Source organism: Microtus oregoni, unplaced genomic scaffold (assembly GCF_018167655.1).
Source record: "Microtus oregoni isolate MIOR12 unplaced genomic scaffold, Mior012 000072F_ref0000427, whole genome shotgun sequence".
Lineage (NCBI taxonomy): Eukaryota > Metazoa > Chordata > Mammalia > Rodentia > Cricetidae > Microtus > Microtus oregoni.
In genome coordinates, this window is record NW_024543979.1 from 7,833,835 (window position 1) to 7,848,618 (window position 14,784).

The 14,784-nt window shown below is 49.0% G+C and overlaps 1 protein-coding gene across 3 annotated transcripts in view; it reads right to left on the reverse strand.

The window, feature by feature from the left end:
* The window catches only part of Tgfbr3 (transforming growth factor beta receptor 3), a 173,159-nt gene that overhangs the window by 44,755 nt on the left and 113,620 nt on the right, over positions 1-14,784 (reverse strand). For all 3 annotated transcript variants that reach the window (XM_041642150.1, XM_041642148.1, XM_041642149.1), the window contains 2 exons: positions 6,010-6,193; positions 914-1,082 (listed from right to left, as the gene is read on the reverse strand). In XM_041642150.1, the coding sequence (XP_041498084.1) occupies positions 914-1,082; positions 6,010-6,193 (353 nt within the window). The remainder of the gene's footprint in view (positions 1-913; positions 1,083-6,009; positions 6,194-14,784) is intronic.

A 14,784-nucleotide genomic window follows, 5' to 3' on the forward strand; every position in this document is an offset into this window, starting at 1 on the left:
TTACTTCCCCAAACTTATGGGTATACAGTTATTAAAGAAAATTATGGGTCAGAGAATTCAGCATGAAAGAGAATGATTTTTATTTACAATTTTTATTTACTAAATGATCACACCCTTCATCCTGAATTTGAGGGGAGTCTGTCTTGGCTTCACTTATGAAACATGATAACCATGGTGCCCCGACTTCAAAGGTCTGCACGCATGTTCCAGGTCCTCCCAGTCCCTTTGAATTTTCCAGAGTTCTGTACATGGAACTGAACAGAATCCTACCCAAACCGATCTGTAGTCAATATTGAAATGAAAACTCTATTATACACGTCATTTCAAAAATACCTCTACAATACAACTGTAAACTTTGAATCACTGGTCCGTATGAAATACAGATCAGTGTGGAAAATAATAATTTTTTCTACTTAAAAAACAAATTATTTTCAATAGGAAGAATCAAACTTCCAGGCCAGCATAGGAAGCAGAGAGGCAGAATAAGAACATAAGTGGCAAATTGTGCCATCCTTCGTATGTACCATGAAGACCCACTCCACCAACACACACATGGACACACACACCACACACATGCACACACACACCACATATACACAAGTACACACACACCACACATACACATGCACACACACACACCACACCACAAATATGCATACACACACCACACACACGCACACACCACACCACACACACGCACACACCACACCACACACACACCACACACATGCACACACACATCACACACACATACACCACACACACGCATGCACACACACCCCACATTCGCGCACACAGGCACACACACATGCACACACACATATACACCACACAAGCACACACACACACGTGCATACCACACACACACACACGCATCACACACGCACGAGGTCACATGTACACACAGGCCCACCTGTGTGTGTTTGAGTTGGGGGCGATTAGTTCAATGATGTGTACTTCCTTCTCCTGGGGCTGACTGGACAGGACGCAGCCTTCGGCAGGCTTGGGTTGAAGGTACTCAGCAAGGTAATTGAGCGAGAGAAAATTCTTTCCGATGGTGCACGTGGGAGGAAACACTTGATCTGCAGGCAGACAGAAGGGGCGCCTGGTCAAACCACTGAGCTTACGGGACCAGACCGGAGGACAGAGGTGACAGACAAGACAAGCCCAAAGGGCGGCAGGGGCGGCGGGGGCTCATCTGTGCCTCGGTTACTGCAGAAAGGTGCCGCACTTTGGCTACTAGTGGCTTCTTTTTCAGGTTCCTGCCCATTTCCTGTGATCCAGATTGTACCTGTTAGGACTCTGTCCCTTAGACTCCGACTCAGGATATCATGGACATTTTTCCTTTCCATAGGGCTCCACAGTTAATTCTAATGTAAGCTAAGGCTGAGACTCTCAGCCCTGAGCTGGGGAACGTAGCTCAGGTGGAAGGTGTTTACCCTGGGGTTCCACTGCCACTGCGTGCCTGAGGTGTGGTCATGGCACAGCCCCATAATCTGGCCACTCAGGAGGCAGAGGCAGGAAAATGAGAAATTTAAGATCACCTTTGGCTACATAGAAAATCTGGGACCAGCCTGGGCTACAGACCCTATCTCAAAAAACAAAAATCAAAGAAGATATACATGCCATAAGGAAAAATGAAGTCATGACACATTCAGGAAATGCATGTGACCAAATAATCCAGACTCAGAACCTCAGCTCTTTCCTCCAGAGAACCCAGCCACTCCTGTGGTATCCACTTATTCCCAGACCACCGCTTCTCCTCTGGGCTGCAGACCTAACTGTCATCTGTCTACCAAGAGGTTCCCACCTAGACACTCAACACCGGGTCTGTTTTCAACCTTACAGGCTTCTCCTTGGATACCTGCAGCCTCAATGCCAATGCCTATTGGTTCTCTACCCCGAAATTAAGATTAAAAGTGGGAAGCATGGGGAAGAGAGAGAAGACAAACTTTTACTCTTTTTTACACGGCTGCCTTACACAACTAACCCTGGCACGGCTCTTCCTCATTCTCAAGGTGCTTTTACAAATACCACTGGGCTGAGGACTGCTCACCACCTGACCCGGGAAAAGACATGTCAGTCACAAAATCTGAAGATCTCCCCAGTGACCCATGCTAGTTACAGAGCACGACACCCAAAGGGACTTCAATCTCGCAGCTTAAATATTTAAACAGGAGCTGCTGTCGCAGTGACAGCTGGCGTCCAGGAAATTCTAGGTGAAGGCAGATTATCAGGAGGGAAATCAATCAGACCTGGCACTTTCGTGACGCAGCCTTGTGTCTTTTAAATGTTAAGGATGGGATGATGGGCTTCACATCCACAGTGGCACCTAAGCACAGGAGATGAGCTTTCAAGGTTCTCAGGCTGCGCTGACACTGCCCCCTTCCCAACTTCATACAGCTTCTGTTTGCTGGTCTGCAGCTCACACGATGGCACTGTGGCCCTAACCCCAGCAATATCCTCGGCACCACCTCGGCACAAAGGGCACAGTCATCAATATGGCCCTGCTTGTGTGATTGCTGCAAGAGAGGGTTGGCATATGCATCCTGCATTTTTTTCTACAAAACTCGCCCAAGGAAACAGCCCACAGCTTCACAATTCGAGCTCTTGGAGCAGCACCCCGCGACATTGGCTAAGGGGTTTTCCAGATGTGCGGATGAGGAATGCGTACTTCACAGCTGCAGCCCTGGGATGCCTCCCCCAGGTCACAAGATGGAAAATGATATTGGAACCGTAGGGCTGAAATCTGATTGAGACTCAGGAGGTGTGTACATGGGCCAGAAGACTCAAGAAGCCAGGCCCCTCCTGGGACTGTGGCTTGCATTTCCTACACAGGTGTGCCTAGGCTTGTAGCTGGCGCATAATAGACACATAGCACAGGCTTCTGGAGTCAGCAAAAGATGATGTGAAATTTGAGACAAACAGCCAAAGATTCCCCCCGCCCCCCCGGGTGGGTGAGCCACTCGGAAAGGTTTAACTATTCCAAAGTTGCTGCTCCTAAAGTTCCGGATGCCACTGTCAACTACACTGAGTGAACCAATCACATTTTGTTGCGAGGAGTCCCCCAGGTCACGTGACTTTCCACAAGCACAAAAACATACTCAAGTGCCAAGCAGAGAGGGAAGCCCCAGGTAGAAACCTCTTAAGCCTGGGAGGGAACGTGCAGGTAAACGTGGCTAAGGACTCTGAGTGCAGGGATGAGCTTTGGTGGTCACACAAAGGCTCCTTTTCTTGTAGTGAAGACCTGCAACCTGGAGATTACTCCACGGTGCTAGGATAAGAGCCCGCACTGAACGCCCACTTATCCCACTCTGGGTGGACAGTGAGTACCACCACCTGGATGGCTCGGGGCAACCTGCCTTGCGGACCCCATCCTTATTCTTATTTAGCTGGCCAGGACTGAGCTAACAAGGTTCTCAGAAACACTAAAGCTTCCAGGGTGGGAGCTGCACTCTAAAACCCGCTGGGGCTCGTAGCCTATGGTCCCTGTCTGGGAAGTAAATCGGCGAGATTGAGATTGATGCAAGGTGATAATCAGTAACATTGCCTGGGGTCTATGAGCTTAACAAAGGAGTTTCCCCCCACCCCAAATGTTCTTGTCAGTAACATGGGCCAGTGATTTAGACCCAACTAAAGGCTGGAGTCAAACTTCAGGGGATCCTAGGGATCCTCAGAGTCACCCCGTTTTTACCACTGGGACATCAGGTCTTTTAGTTTTGCTTCCCTGTCTCAGTGTGGAGCTCAGCTACTTAAGAGTCCTGACTCCTGACATGATGTGGGATTCCCCTCTGTATGCTGTGAATACCATTGGTTAATAAAGGAACTGCTTTGGGCCTACAGCAGAGCTATAGAGGAACAGAACTAGGCGGGGAAAACTAAACTGAATGCTGGGAGAAAGAGGCGGAGTCAGAGAGAAGCCATGGAGCCCCCGCCGGATAAAGATGCTGGATGAAATTTTACCCAGTAAGCCACAGCCACGTGGCGATAGACAGATTAATGGAGATGGCTAAATTAAAATGTAAGAGTTAGCCAATAAGAAGCAAGAGCTAATGGGTCAAGGAGTGATTTAAATAATAAGGTTTCTGTGTGAATATTTTAGGTCTGAACTGCCAACTGCCGGGAGACCAGGAAACAAACAAGCAGCCTCCTTACAACACTGGCCCAGGTGACTACTGTGCTATGCATGTTGTCAAGGAAACAGGGCCCAGTATTCTACACGTTCCCACTCCAAATCTCCTTATTCTAACAATGTAAGACTTGTTATCCCTTCACCCTTCGTTCTACTGGATTCTGCCTCAGACAGGCAGAGATCTTGAGGTTTTTTTATTATTATTATTTTTCCAATCTCTTTATTCCAGTGCAGTCTGACTACCATGAGAATCTAGGAACAAACTTAGGCCTTTCGACCCCGATTCCCATCTAACCCCTTTCTCTGAGCTACAAGCCACTTGTCATTCTCACCTTCACTCGGGAATATGCCTGGGTAAGACTTGAGGGAGGGCAGAGTCCTTCAAGCATTAGACAGCGTCAGACTCAAGAGTGAGGGGCTCTACAGTTGAGAACGGCCTTTGCCACTTTCTCGTAACGTGGCACATTCACTGAACCCTCCCTAAGCCCCATCCGCATACAGTGACAGAAACAATATCTCCTCCTTGGGATTGCCATGCTGTACATGGGAAAACTCCAGACACGGTCTTTGCTGTAGCCAACACATCAATGTCAGTGCCCGCTTTTACACACCAACATCAGTGCCTGCCTTTACACACCAACATCAGTGCCTGCCTTACACACCAACATCAGTGACTGCCTTACACACCAACGTCAGTGCCTGCCTTTACACACCAACATCAGTGCCTGCCTTTACACACCAACATCAGTGCCTGCCTTACACACCAACATCAGTGCCTGCCTTACACACCAACATCAGTGCCTGCCTTACACACCAACATCAGTGCCTGCCTTTACACACCAACATCAGTGCCCGCTTTTACACACCAACGTCAGTGCCTGCCTTACACACCAACATCAGTGCCCGCTTTTACACACCAACATCAGTGCCTGCCTTACACACCAACATCAGTGCCCGCTTTTACACACCAACGTCAGTGCCTGCCTTACACACCAACATCAGTGCCCGCTTTTACACACCAACGTCAGTCAGTGCCTGCCTTTCTTGCACTTGTCTCATTTTTACTTTAAAACAGACCCAAGCTGGGGATCAAGCACTCAACACCCCCACCCTGCGGGACATCTGGGGAGGAAGTGGCAGGAGCTGTAGACAGTACCCTCCCCAGCCAGCCGAGGACAAGGTCCCATCCACAACAGTGACTTCCCAGTAACTCTGTGGGAGGGGCAGGGGGACCTTCCAAATATACTCCACTAAAAATGATTTTAAAATACTTAAAAAATAGGCTTTCAAAACTGAGCTGTTGGATATTTATAACTTTCTGCAAGGCAAGGAAATTAAACTGAGCCAACTCTTATCAAAGCATATGTAGTTCCTCTCTCCAAACTGTGTCCTTGTAACAAGTGTTAGTACTAAAAATAATATTTTCCCTCTGTTGGTATCTAAGATTTAACTGATGTCTCAACACCATAAAGGGACAATGGCTTCAAACATCTGCAGAACAGCAAGTAAGAAGCTGCCCCGGGTGTCAAACCCATCCCGCTAAATCCTTCATGGTGCCAGTTACCACTGCCTTTCCCCACACCTTAGCCACTTGCTTGTTCTGGATGCCAGGGCTGACGGTACTCTACATCCTACACAGCAACCTGCTTTTCTCTCAACCGTACTACACCTATCTCTCAGCTGGTTATAACCAGTCCCGTTTCTGCAGGAGAAAAAGGAGGGGTGTGTGGGAAGAGTTGCTCTCTAAGAGACCCCTAGGTCCCTGCTGGTTCCAGCTCTCTGGACCCTACCGTCCCTGGCCCTGACCACCTGGATTCAGAAAGGCCAACAGTCAATGGTTACAAATCTGTCCTTAACAGAAGCCACGCAGTATTTACCTTCCCCCACTTTAATATAGATGTTTCTTGCTATCTTGAGTTCCGTGAATGAAGTCACCGCTCCGTATAACTTCCGGGCCCAGTTTAGCAGATGCTCGTTCCCTTGAGGAAAAATCCTCTCTTCTGTGTCCGCTGTTGAGGAGAAGTTTCCTGATGAAAACTGGACCTTAGAGCCCTTCGACACCTGAAGCAGACAGGACGGCATAGTTAACACAGCATAGTCACCCAGAGTCAAACAGATTTCCCCATCACACCTAATTTGTCCCTTCTCTCTGCTATGCAAGCAGATGTATCAGAGGCAAGCCCTCTGGGAGTGGACTCAAGTAACCCCCAGATAACCCCAGGCAGCACGTCCCTTCGAACTTTGAAAGAACCCTGTGATGAGAAACTGGGAACTGGGAACAGTCCGAATCATCTTTGCTATTTCACACACGTCTCTGTGAGAGCCCTCCTTCCAGGCACCACTGGTCTTCATTGGTGCTTACCCGTGGACTGAACTGGACATTTAGGGGAAACACTGCACCTCTCTCAATACTGACAAACTTTAAAAATGTCGACTTTGGTGCTTGCCACATTTCTTGCAGAATGTCCAGCAGGTCTCCAGTACAAGAAGGGCAAAGATTCTTGGTATGCCCAGGGAAAGCGGCGTTAAGACAGGAAACAGAGTGGCTATGGTGGGCAGACTAAACCTATTTTCCTCAAAAAGGTGAAAACTACAAAGAAGATTGTGCTGAGACTGGAATGTGTGGAGCCCAACTGTAGATCTAAGAGGATGCTGGCTATTAAGAGATGCAAGCATTTTGAACTGGGTGGTGATAAGAAGAGAAAGGGCCAAGTGATCCAGTTCTAAGCTGACCTTGTTATGAAGACAATAAAATCATGAGCTTTCACTCAAAAAAAAAAAAATGTCGGCTTTGTCATTTCCTAAACAGCAGGCATAACTCTCTACATGGAATTTATTCTAGATTGGGGACCATTAGTAATGCCACTAATATCGAGCCCGAGCAGACTCGCTGTAGACGCTGATAGTACACACTGGTTGTCTGTAGAAGGTTGTGTGGAAAGAGTACTGACCAAGTGTCCTCACTGCTCACACATCTGCCTGACTCCCAGTGTGAATCCCCACGTTCCGTGTTTTATGACATGTGTCAAGTTTAGTTCCTTTGTTTCAGTATTCATTTACTTTGTGTATGCGGGTACAGGTATGTATGTGGGCATGTGCTGAGGTCAGAAGACAACTTGGGGGTTGTCAGGCTTGGCAGCAAGCGCCTTACCCACTGAGCTCCTTCATGGACCCCTGATGGGGTCTTAAGGAAGCCTTTCTGGTCTGTTCCGGCTTAGGAGGCACAGAACTAGTCATTAATAAGTTGGGTAAAACTGTCACAAGAATGACAGTTGTTGGGCAACACCACATCCCTCCAGGTACAGCACCCACTCCTGAGGGTCCTTCCGCTGATTCTAAGCAATGGCAGTGTGGAAGCCTTAGCGGTGGCCTTGTTTGGATATTGTCTGTTCATGTCAAGGCTCGCCATCCATCTTCCTGGGTCACACTGACCATGCCACCTCCAGGGATCTCTGCTGGGGAGCAGCCACACATCAGCCCTGCCTCACACCATCTGGGGTCCCCCCCCTTCCTGTAGTAAAGCCTTCTTGCTGCCAGAAAGCACTTCCATATTGTTATTCAGCTTTTCCCTGAAAAAACAAAGCCCTCAGCAGTGCGGGATGGACTCTGACCGCTGCCTGCACCGTCTGGGTGTGAAGGCAAGGATCTCTACATATTTGTTGCCTGTGTCCTTTCTTGTGTCATAGCTATAAAATTTAACTCTGGGTTTTAAACGCATCATGAGAAGCAAGCATTTTTCCTTTCAGTGTGAATGGAGAGATATATCCTGCTGGTGCATTCCGAAGGCACGAAGAATCGCGTAAGCAGAAGAGGCCAGCAGCTAGCGGAATGTAGCCTGAAGTCATCAAAGAGCTGCATGACTGTGAGGCCCAGGAAGGGGTCACTCCTGCTGGTCTGTCCGTCTTCCCTGCCACACACCATCCACCCTGCCTCAGCGCGGTCTCCTTCCCAGGCAGCCCCAAGGTTCATAAACTCAGGGCTGAGGAATTTGGAAGCACAGCTACTGCCACTCCTCAGGCACATTCCAGTTAGAAGAAAGCAAAGCTGCCAGGGGTAGGGAGGTGTCCCTGACTGCAGGTCAGTGGAAATTTCCTGCTTCCGGAAACGGTCAGTCAGCACTCTTCCTCAACCGCAGGTTCCACAGGCCCTACCGAAGCCCTCTGCCATGATGGAGTTACAGACATTGTTCACAGGTGACCACCATGATCGTCAGGACCAGCAATGACCGTGGATTCCAGAGTAGAGAAAGGAACTGGAGAGAGATGGTGTCCCTCAGCACCAGGACAAGACCAGCGCACAGGGCTTGGGACTTCCAGACACTGTGGGCTTCTGTTCTAACCCTCGAAAGATCCCCACATTTGCTGCTATGATAGGGTTATATTCTTCCTTTCAAAATGACATTCGCATTGTGTGTGTGTGCGCGTGTGTGTGTGGTATGAAATGATGTGGTGTGTGTGTGTCTGTGTGTGCTGTGTATGTGGTGTGCCTGTGTATATAGAGCCCTTCATAAAGCCATCTCTCCAGCCTTCTTTTCTTTCTGCCCCTAAGATTCTGTTTGCTGGTCTGAGTCAGGCCTACCAACCAAGGCAGAGAATTCAGTCCTCAGTCCTTGGTTACACGTGCCTTCAAATATTTGCCAATGTCAGAGGGCTTTTATCACATATTCAGTCTTCGGCTCTCCCCCAGACACCATGGTTATTCAATCATTACCAGCTTAGAGTCTGACCGCAGTACCGGGGCAAGACTCAGGGTCTCTTTGAATGGGCAGGACTTAATTAAATTCCTGGCCAGTGGTGAAGAGGTCCAGTTCTATTTCCTCCCTCAGCTGGTGCAGAGAAAGCTCCAGCCTCTAATAAAGCAGCTGGTTCCCCTGGCAACCAGCCCCCAACTCTAGGACCCCCCCCCCCCGTCACCAGTCATCACATTAACATAGGTGGCATCACTCTGGGGACACGAGGGTTTTAGGAGATGTGTGCCAGACGCAAAGAGCAGGGACCAAACCTATTTCTTGGCGCACCACAATAAGCGAGTGTGAAGTTGTCGTTTTAAAGGAACTAAAGGGTAAGCACAAGATTTTATATGTGGATAAAATAACAGAAACTTCCTACAGCTTTATTTATTTATCCCATTCCTTCAACCACAGTCTATAGTGTCATCTGGAAAATCTTCCTAACATAAGTGATAACACAGAACAGATGAGCATCTTAGCACGGTGGGGAAGAGGGTGTCTCTGCTTCCCTCCATCCCAGGGTTCACCATAAAGAACCAATGACAGCTGCAGAACGCTCCACAGACTACCTGCTCTCGGATCCTCCATCCTTGTCCGGACCACTGTGCTGCGCCTTCCTCCTCACCTGCCTTCTCCCAGCCACCCCCCCCCCGCCCCCGCTCTTTCCAGGACTTCCATGCCTCCTTCCCATCCCCTTGACAAAGAACAAGAACACCCAAGGGCTGAGGAAGCATGTGCCCATCCTGAATCTCTTTACCGGGCACGGTGCATGACACAAGGTAGGGGTTAAGGGTCACTGCTGACAGCCTACAGTCCCCAACCTGAGAAGCTAAAACCCCCGACCAGAAACAAACAGAAGCAGAGGCGGAGATCCTCAACTGACCTCTGGGCTGAGCTCCCTGAGTACAATCGAAGAGAGAGAGGAGAGATAATATGAGCAAAGGGGCCAAGACCATGATGGGGAAACCCACAGAAACAGCTGACCTGAGCTAGTGAGAGCTCACTGATTCCAGACTGACAGCTGGGGAACCTGCATAGGCCCAAGCTAGGCCCTCTGAATGTGGGTGGCAGTTGTATGGCTTGGGAAGTCTGTGGGGACACTAGCAATGGGACCAGGATTTATCCCTACTGCTTGAACTGTCTTTTTGGAGCCCATTCTTTTTGGAGGGATTCCTTCCTCAGCCTAGATATAGGGGGAAGGGCCTCAAAGTCATGTGTCAGACTTTGCTGACTCCCCATGGGAAGCCTTACCCTCTTTGAGGAGTGGAGTGCATGGGGGCTGGGGGGGGGAGGTAGGGAGAGTAGAAGGAGAGGAGGGGGGAAACTGGGATTGGCATGTTAAAAAATGTATTAAAACAACCACAAAATAAATAAATGAGCAAATTTTCTAGAACACATGGCTTGCTGATGGGAAGCTCCCCGAAGCTCCCTGCGAGAAAAGAGCCCTCCAGTTACAGAGCCTCCCCAGAAAGTGACTCTCAGCCAGGCCTTTAAAGCTAATGATTTGATTTCTCACCTAATAACTCCAGCTAAAACCCAATTATTAGAGCATACTTAGCAGTTTTGTGTCTCTACCCACACAGCCCTGAACTTTCCTCCTGCGTTCTAATTAAAACTGAGCCCCCACCCCCAAACATGACAGATGTCTTCCTGTGGGAATTCGCAGAACGCTGTGCTCCAAGGACCTTGACTCTTAGTAAGGGTCTGTTGAAGGAACAATCGCCCAGTAGCTTACGGTCTTACAATTCCCAGGAAGCCAAGGTGCACCTGGTCCCTTCCTCACCAAAATGTTCTTTCCTGCTAGAACTGTGCACAGCACTGGTATTTTGAGTTCTGGTTAAGCTACCAGACTTTTTTTTCCCTTTTTTTTCCCGAGAGCAAAGCATTACTCTATCTGCCAAGGCTAGAGTTTTATTGCAAGAACTTACAACGAGGCTACACGAGCCAAGTTTATTATTTTCTCTGGATCAGATTCAATAACCTCTTCCAAAAGTACACGAGGAAAAAAAAAGCCAAGGAGGCATCCAGCCCTTTTGTTTCCACACCTGTGGTTGAGCGTTAACTCTCAGAGCCCTAAGTGGGCTCACACACGCCTCGAAGTTGAGCTCACAGGCTAGAGCAAAGGCCGAGTTCCTCAGGAGCCTCTACAGTGTCTTCCTGGAAGTGAGCTTCTTCTTCTTAGCGCTGACCTCAGCTGCCTCAGAGGTCCAGGGTGGCCGCACAGTTCAGTCAGAGGGGAGGAGGGCGGAGCTTTGCCCTGGGCAGTCCTGGGTCCCATCCTCCCATCTCCCGACTGACTCCACCCTATCCCCAATCCCAAACAAACACCCCCAGATGAGCACCCCAGATGGGCGGTCAGATCACAGAAGACCACAGGTGACCACATCTCGCCTTCCGTTCCACATCAGCGACTTCGAGGTCACTCATGCTGCCTTCAGAAGGCAGCCTCTCGCTCTTAAATCTACCCCACGACCAACAGCCTGCCACCCTGGACGCTCTTAAACCTACCCCACGACCAGCAGCCTGCTACCCTGGACGCTCTTAAACCTACCCCACGACCAGCAGCCTGCCACCCTGGATGCTCCAGGTCCCCCATCTTTCTTTGTGTATTACTTCTATTGTATCCATCACTTTCCGAAATGCTACAGAATATATTCATTTATTACACCCATTCCCATCTCTTCCTTTGGAGCCCGGAATGCTCACCAGGCTGCGCAGAGGTGTGTCCCAAGGACAGTAAGTGTGTCCTAGAACACATCTTGAAGTTCATTGGCTGGCTGTGCTGGGCATAAGGTTTGTATTAAAGAGGATTCGAAGGTCACAGGAACAGCAGAACGGGAGCGAATGTCAGACCCCATTGTGAACGTCAGGCTCCGGAAAGGCCGTCTTCCCTGCTATCCACGTATTATTTGATAGAATAACTACTGACCGCAGTCACCAATGACTGTGCATCTGAATTATTGCTAAACTGACCCACATCGAAGACTGAAGATACATACCAGAGTTTCAAGATTTTTATAAAAACTAAAATATCTGTGAATTTTATTCTATATCACATGTTTAAATATCATGTTGAGTCGATTAAATTAGATTTTTATTTACTTATACGTAAAATCACACGTGATTCACTCTTGATTTCTATCACACGTCTTCCTCCAATGTGACCGTAATGAAGGAATGCACTTGCAGACTGGTGATGTACGCTCTCCCGTCTGGTTCTCAGTCTAGAGGTAATGATCCCGGGGTGGTAGGGAGTGGGACCCTGGGACCCAGGAAACTACATTACAGTTCTTACAACTGAGATACAAATATTATTTACTAATCTGTTTTCACGGTTGCGGGGACTGAAGCCAGGGACTTTTGAAGACTAGACTAGCACTGTGCCATCGAGTTACATCACCAGGCCTGGTACTGATTCTATTTATTACACATTCCTTAATAATTCCATAAAATACAATGAATTAAATTGTATCTGCCTCTCTGTGCCCCCACGGTGTTTCTGTTTTTATGAGTGTGTATGATGTGGGGGGGTATTTACCACAGTGGGCACATGGAGGTCGGAAGCACACGATCAGGTTGGCCAAGAAGAGGAGCCCCCAGAGGGAGGGAGGCGAAGAAGAGCCCCCAGAGGGAGGGAGGTGAAGAAGAGCCCCCAGAGGGGGGGAGGCGAAGAAGAAGAACTCCCAGAGGGAGGGAGGCGAAGAAGAGCCCCCAGAGGGAGGGAGGCGAAGAAGAGCCCCCAGAGGGAGGGAGGTGAAGAAGAGCCCCCAGAGGGAGGGAGGCGAAGAAGAGCCCCCAGAGGGAGGGAGGCGAAGAAGAAGAACTCCCAGAGGGAGGGAGGCGAAGAAGAGCCCCCAGAGGGAGGGAGGTGAAGAAGAGCCCCCAGAGGGAGGGAGGTGAAGAAGAGCCCCCAGAGGGAGGGAGGCGAAGAAGAAGAGCTCCCAGAGGGAGGGAGGCCAGCCATACCATGGTGGAGTCACCACTTTGCACATTTAAAAAGAAGTGGGCCTTACAAAATAAGAGAAAATACATCTCCAGAAAGAGAAAGACCTGAGGAGGCCTCCCAGGAAAAGCTCTCCCAGGAACCACTCACGCACTCCTCTACCCCCCAAGAAAGCCCCTACAGCTCAAGCCTGATGCTTGGGAGCTTGGGTTATCAGTGGGTGAGATCACAGACCCATGGGGCTGCTCAAATGCATGCACCGCCTTTGCCTGCTCCTGTGACGTTGGTGGAGATTCCACACATGCGCAGTAGAGATCAGCTTCTAGCCCCCTCAGCCCTGCCCCACGTCCTCTCTCTCTCTTTTCTCTTTTCACTGCACCTCTCGCGTTCTCAGTTCCCGAGGACATGCTCACATGGAGCTCCTGCTCAGGGACACAGATGAAGCCCAGGAAAACACTGATATTTCAGAAACTCCGGCCAGGCTGGGAACCTGCTTGCTCAGTTCCAGGGGGAAGACAATGGAGAAGGAGACTAGACTCTAGCCCTGTGTTTCAGCAGGATCTGCAAATTGGCCCCGGGGTGCCTCAGAGCCTGCACAGAAAGGCATCAAGGAGATTATGCTGGGATGTGTTCTGCCTGCAAAGTTCAGGGGACTGAAAGATTTACTTCCAGGGAGGACTGAAGTATTTGTTCCAAAAGAAGTCACGTGTTCGTTCTACCCGACCCCCAGGAGGATGCTACTCGCCTATTTCCTTCCAAGTCCCGTGATATGAAATTCAATCTGAAACATGTTTTCTATTAACATATGCCATGACTCAACGCTGTTTTGAAAGGGCTTACTCTAAAGAAATAATAACTTCCATGCCCATGAACCTACATTCATAATCTGCAAAGCTACAAATTTTTCGAGCCAAATGACTACAGCATTTACCAATCATGCATTCAGGAAACGCAAACTCATGTAACTGTTTTTGTAAATTCCTGGGTGTTTTTATCTTGTAACCCAAACCAGGTTGTTTTCCCCCCAATAAGATGACTTAGAACATACTTGACTATTAATTCTTTGTCAAAACATTCATCATGACCATCTTGGGATGTTTTAATTTTTCCTGAAATGTAAGATGCTGAAGAACTGAGACCTCTCTGTGCTCTTCATACTCCACAGGCTTGTGCACAGCACGGAGAAAATGCTGATGCTGCCAGGGAGACCAGCACGCCCAAACCTGAACACAAGCCAGCGTGAAAGCCGCATGCGAACCCCCACAGAGGCAGCGCGGGAATGGAGCTGGATGTGAACATGCATGGAGAAGGAGAAGCAGATCTTACCCACAGTCCAAGGGTCAGACTCAGCCCAGCCCCCTCCCATTCCACCCCAGGCTAGCCCAGATGCATCCTCCTCACTTCTGAGTCCACCCTTTCTCACCTTCTACCATTGCACAGAGTTAAGAGAGACTAGCCAGGCATGGTGACTCGTGCCTTTAGTCCCAGCATTTGGGAGGCAGACTAAGGTGGATCTTTGAGTTTGAGACTGGCCTGATCTACATACTGAGCTCCAGGCCAGCTAAGGCTAATAGTGAGATCCTGTCACAAATAAATAAAATGAAAATCAGCAACAAAAGAGTTACTTGAGCCTAATTACAAAGTACATTTGCCACCTAAAAGGAAACACGTGGGGGGGGGGAGCATTAGCGAAGGCAGGGGACATGAGCAGGTGGTGTTGGGTGCTGTTGACACTGTTACTACTATTTACCACACTCCTCAAGCTGTGGCTACCTTCCATGTATGCTTCTAGGAACCTCTCACTAGGGAGGACTTTTTCCTTTTACATCTAATATGCCAACTTCAAGGGTACAAACTAAATTTTACAAAAGCCAGACCACAGATGGGATCTTAGGATGGCCTTTCAGAGGCCCTCCTTGTTCACACTGGTAATCTCTGTGTCTCAAGGAAATACAGACTCAAAGAAACCGAAGGACCTGC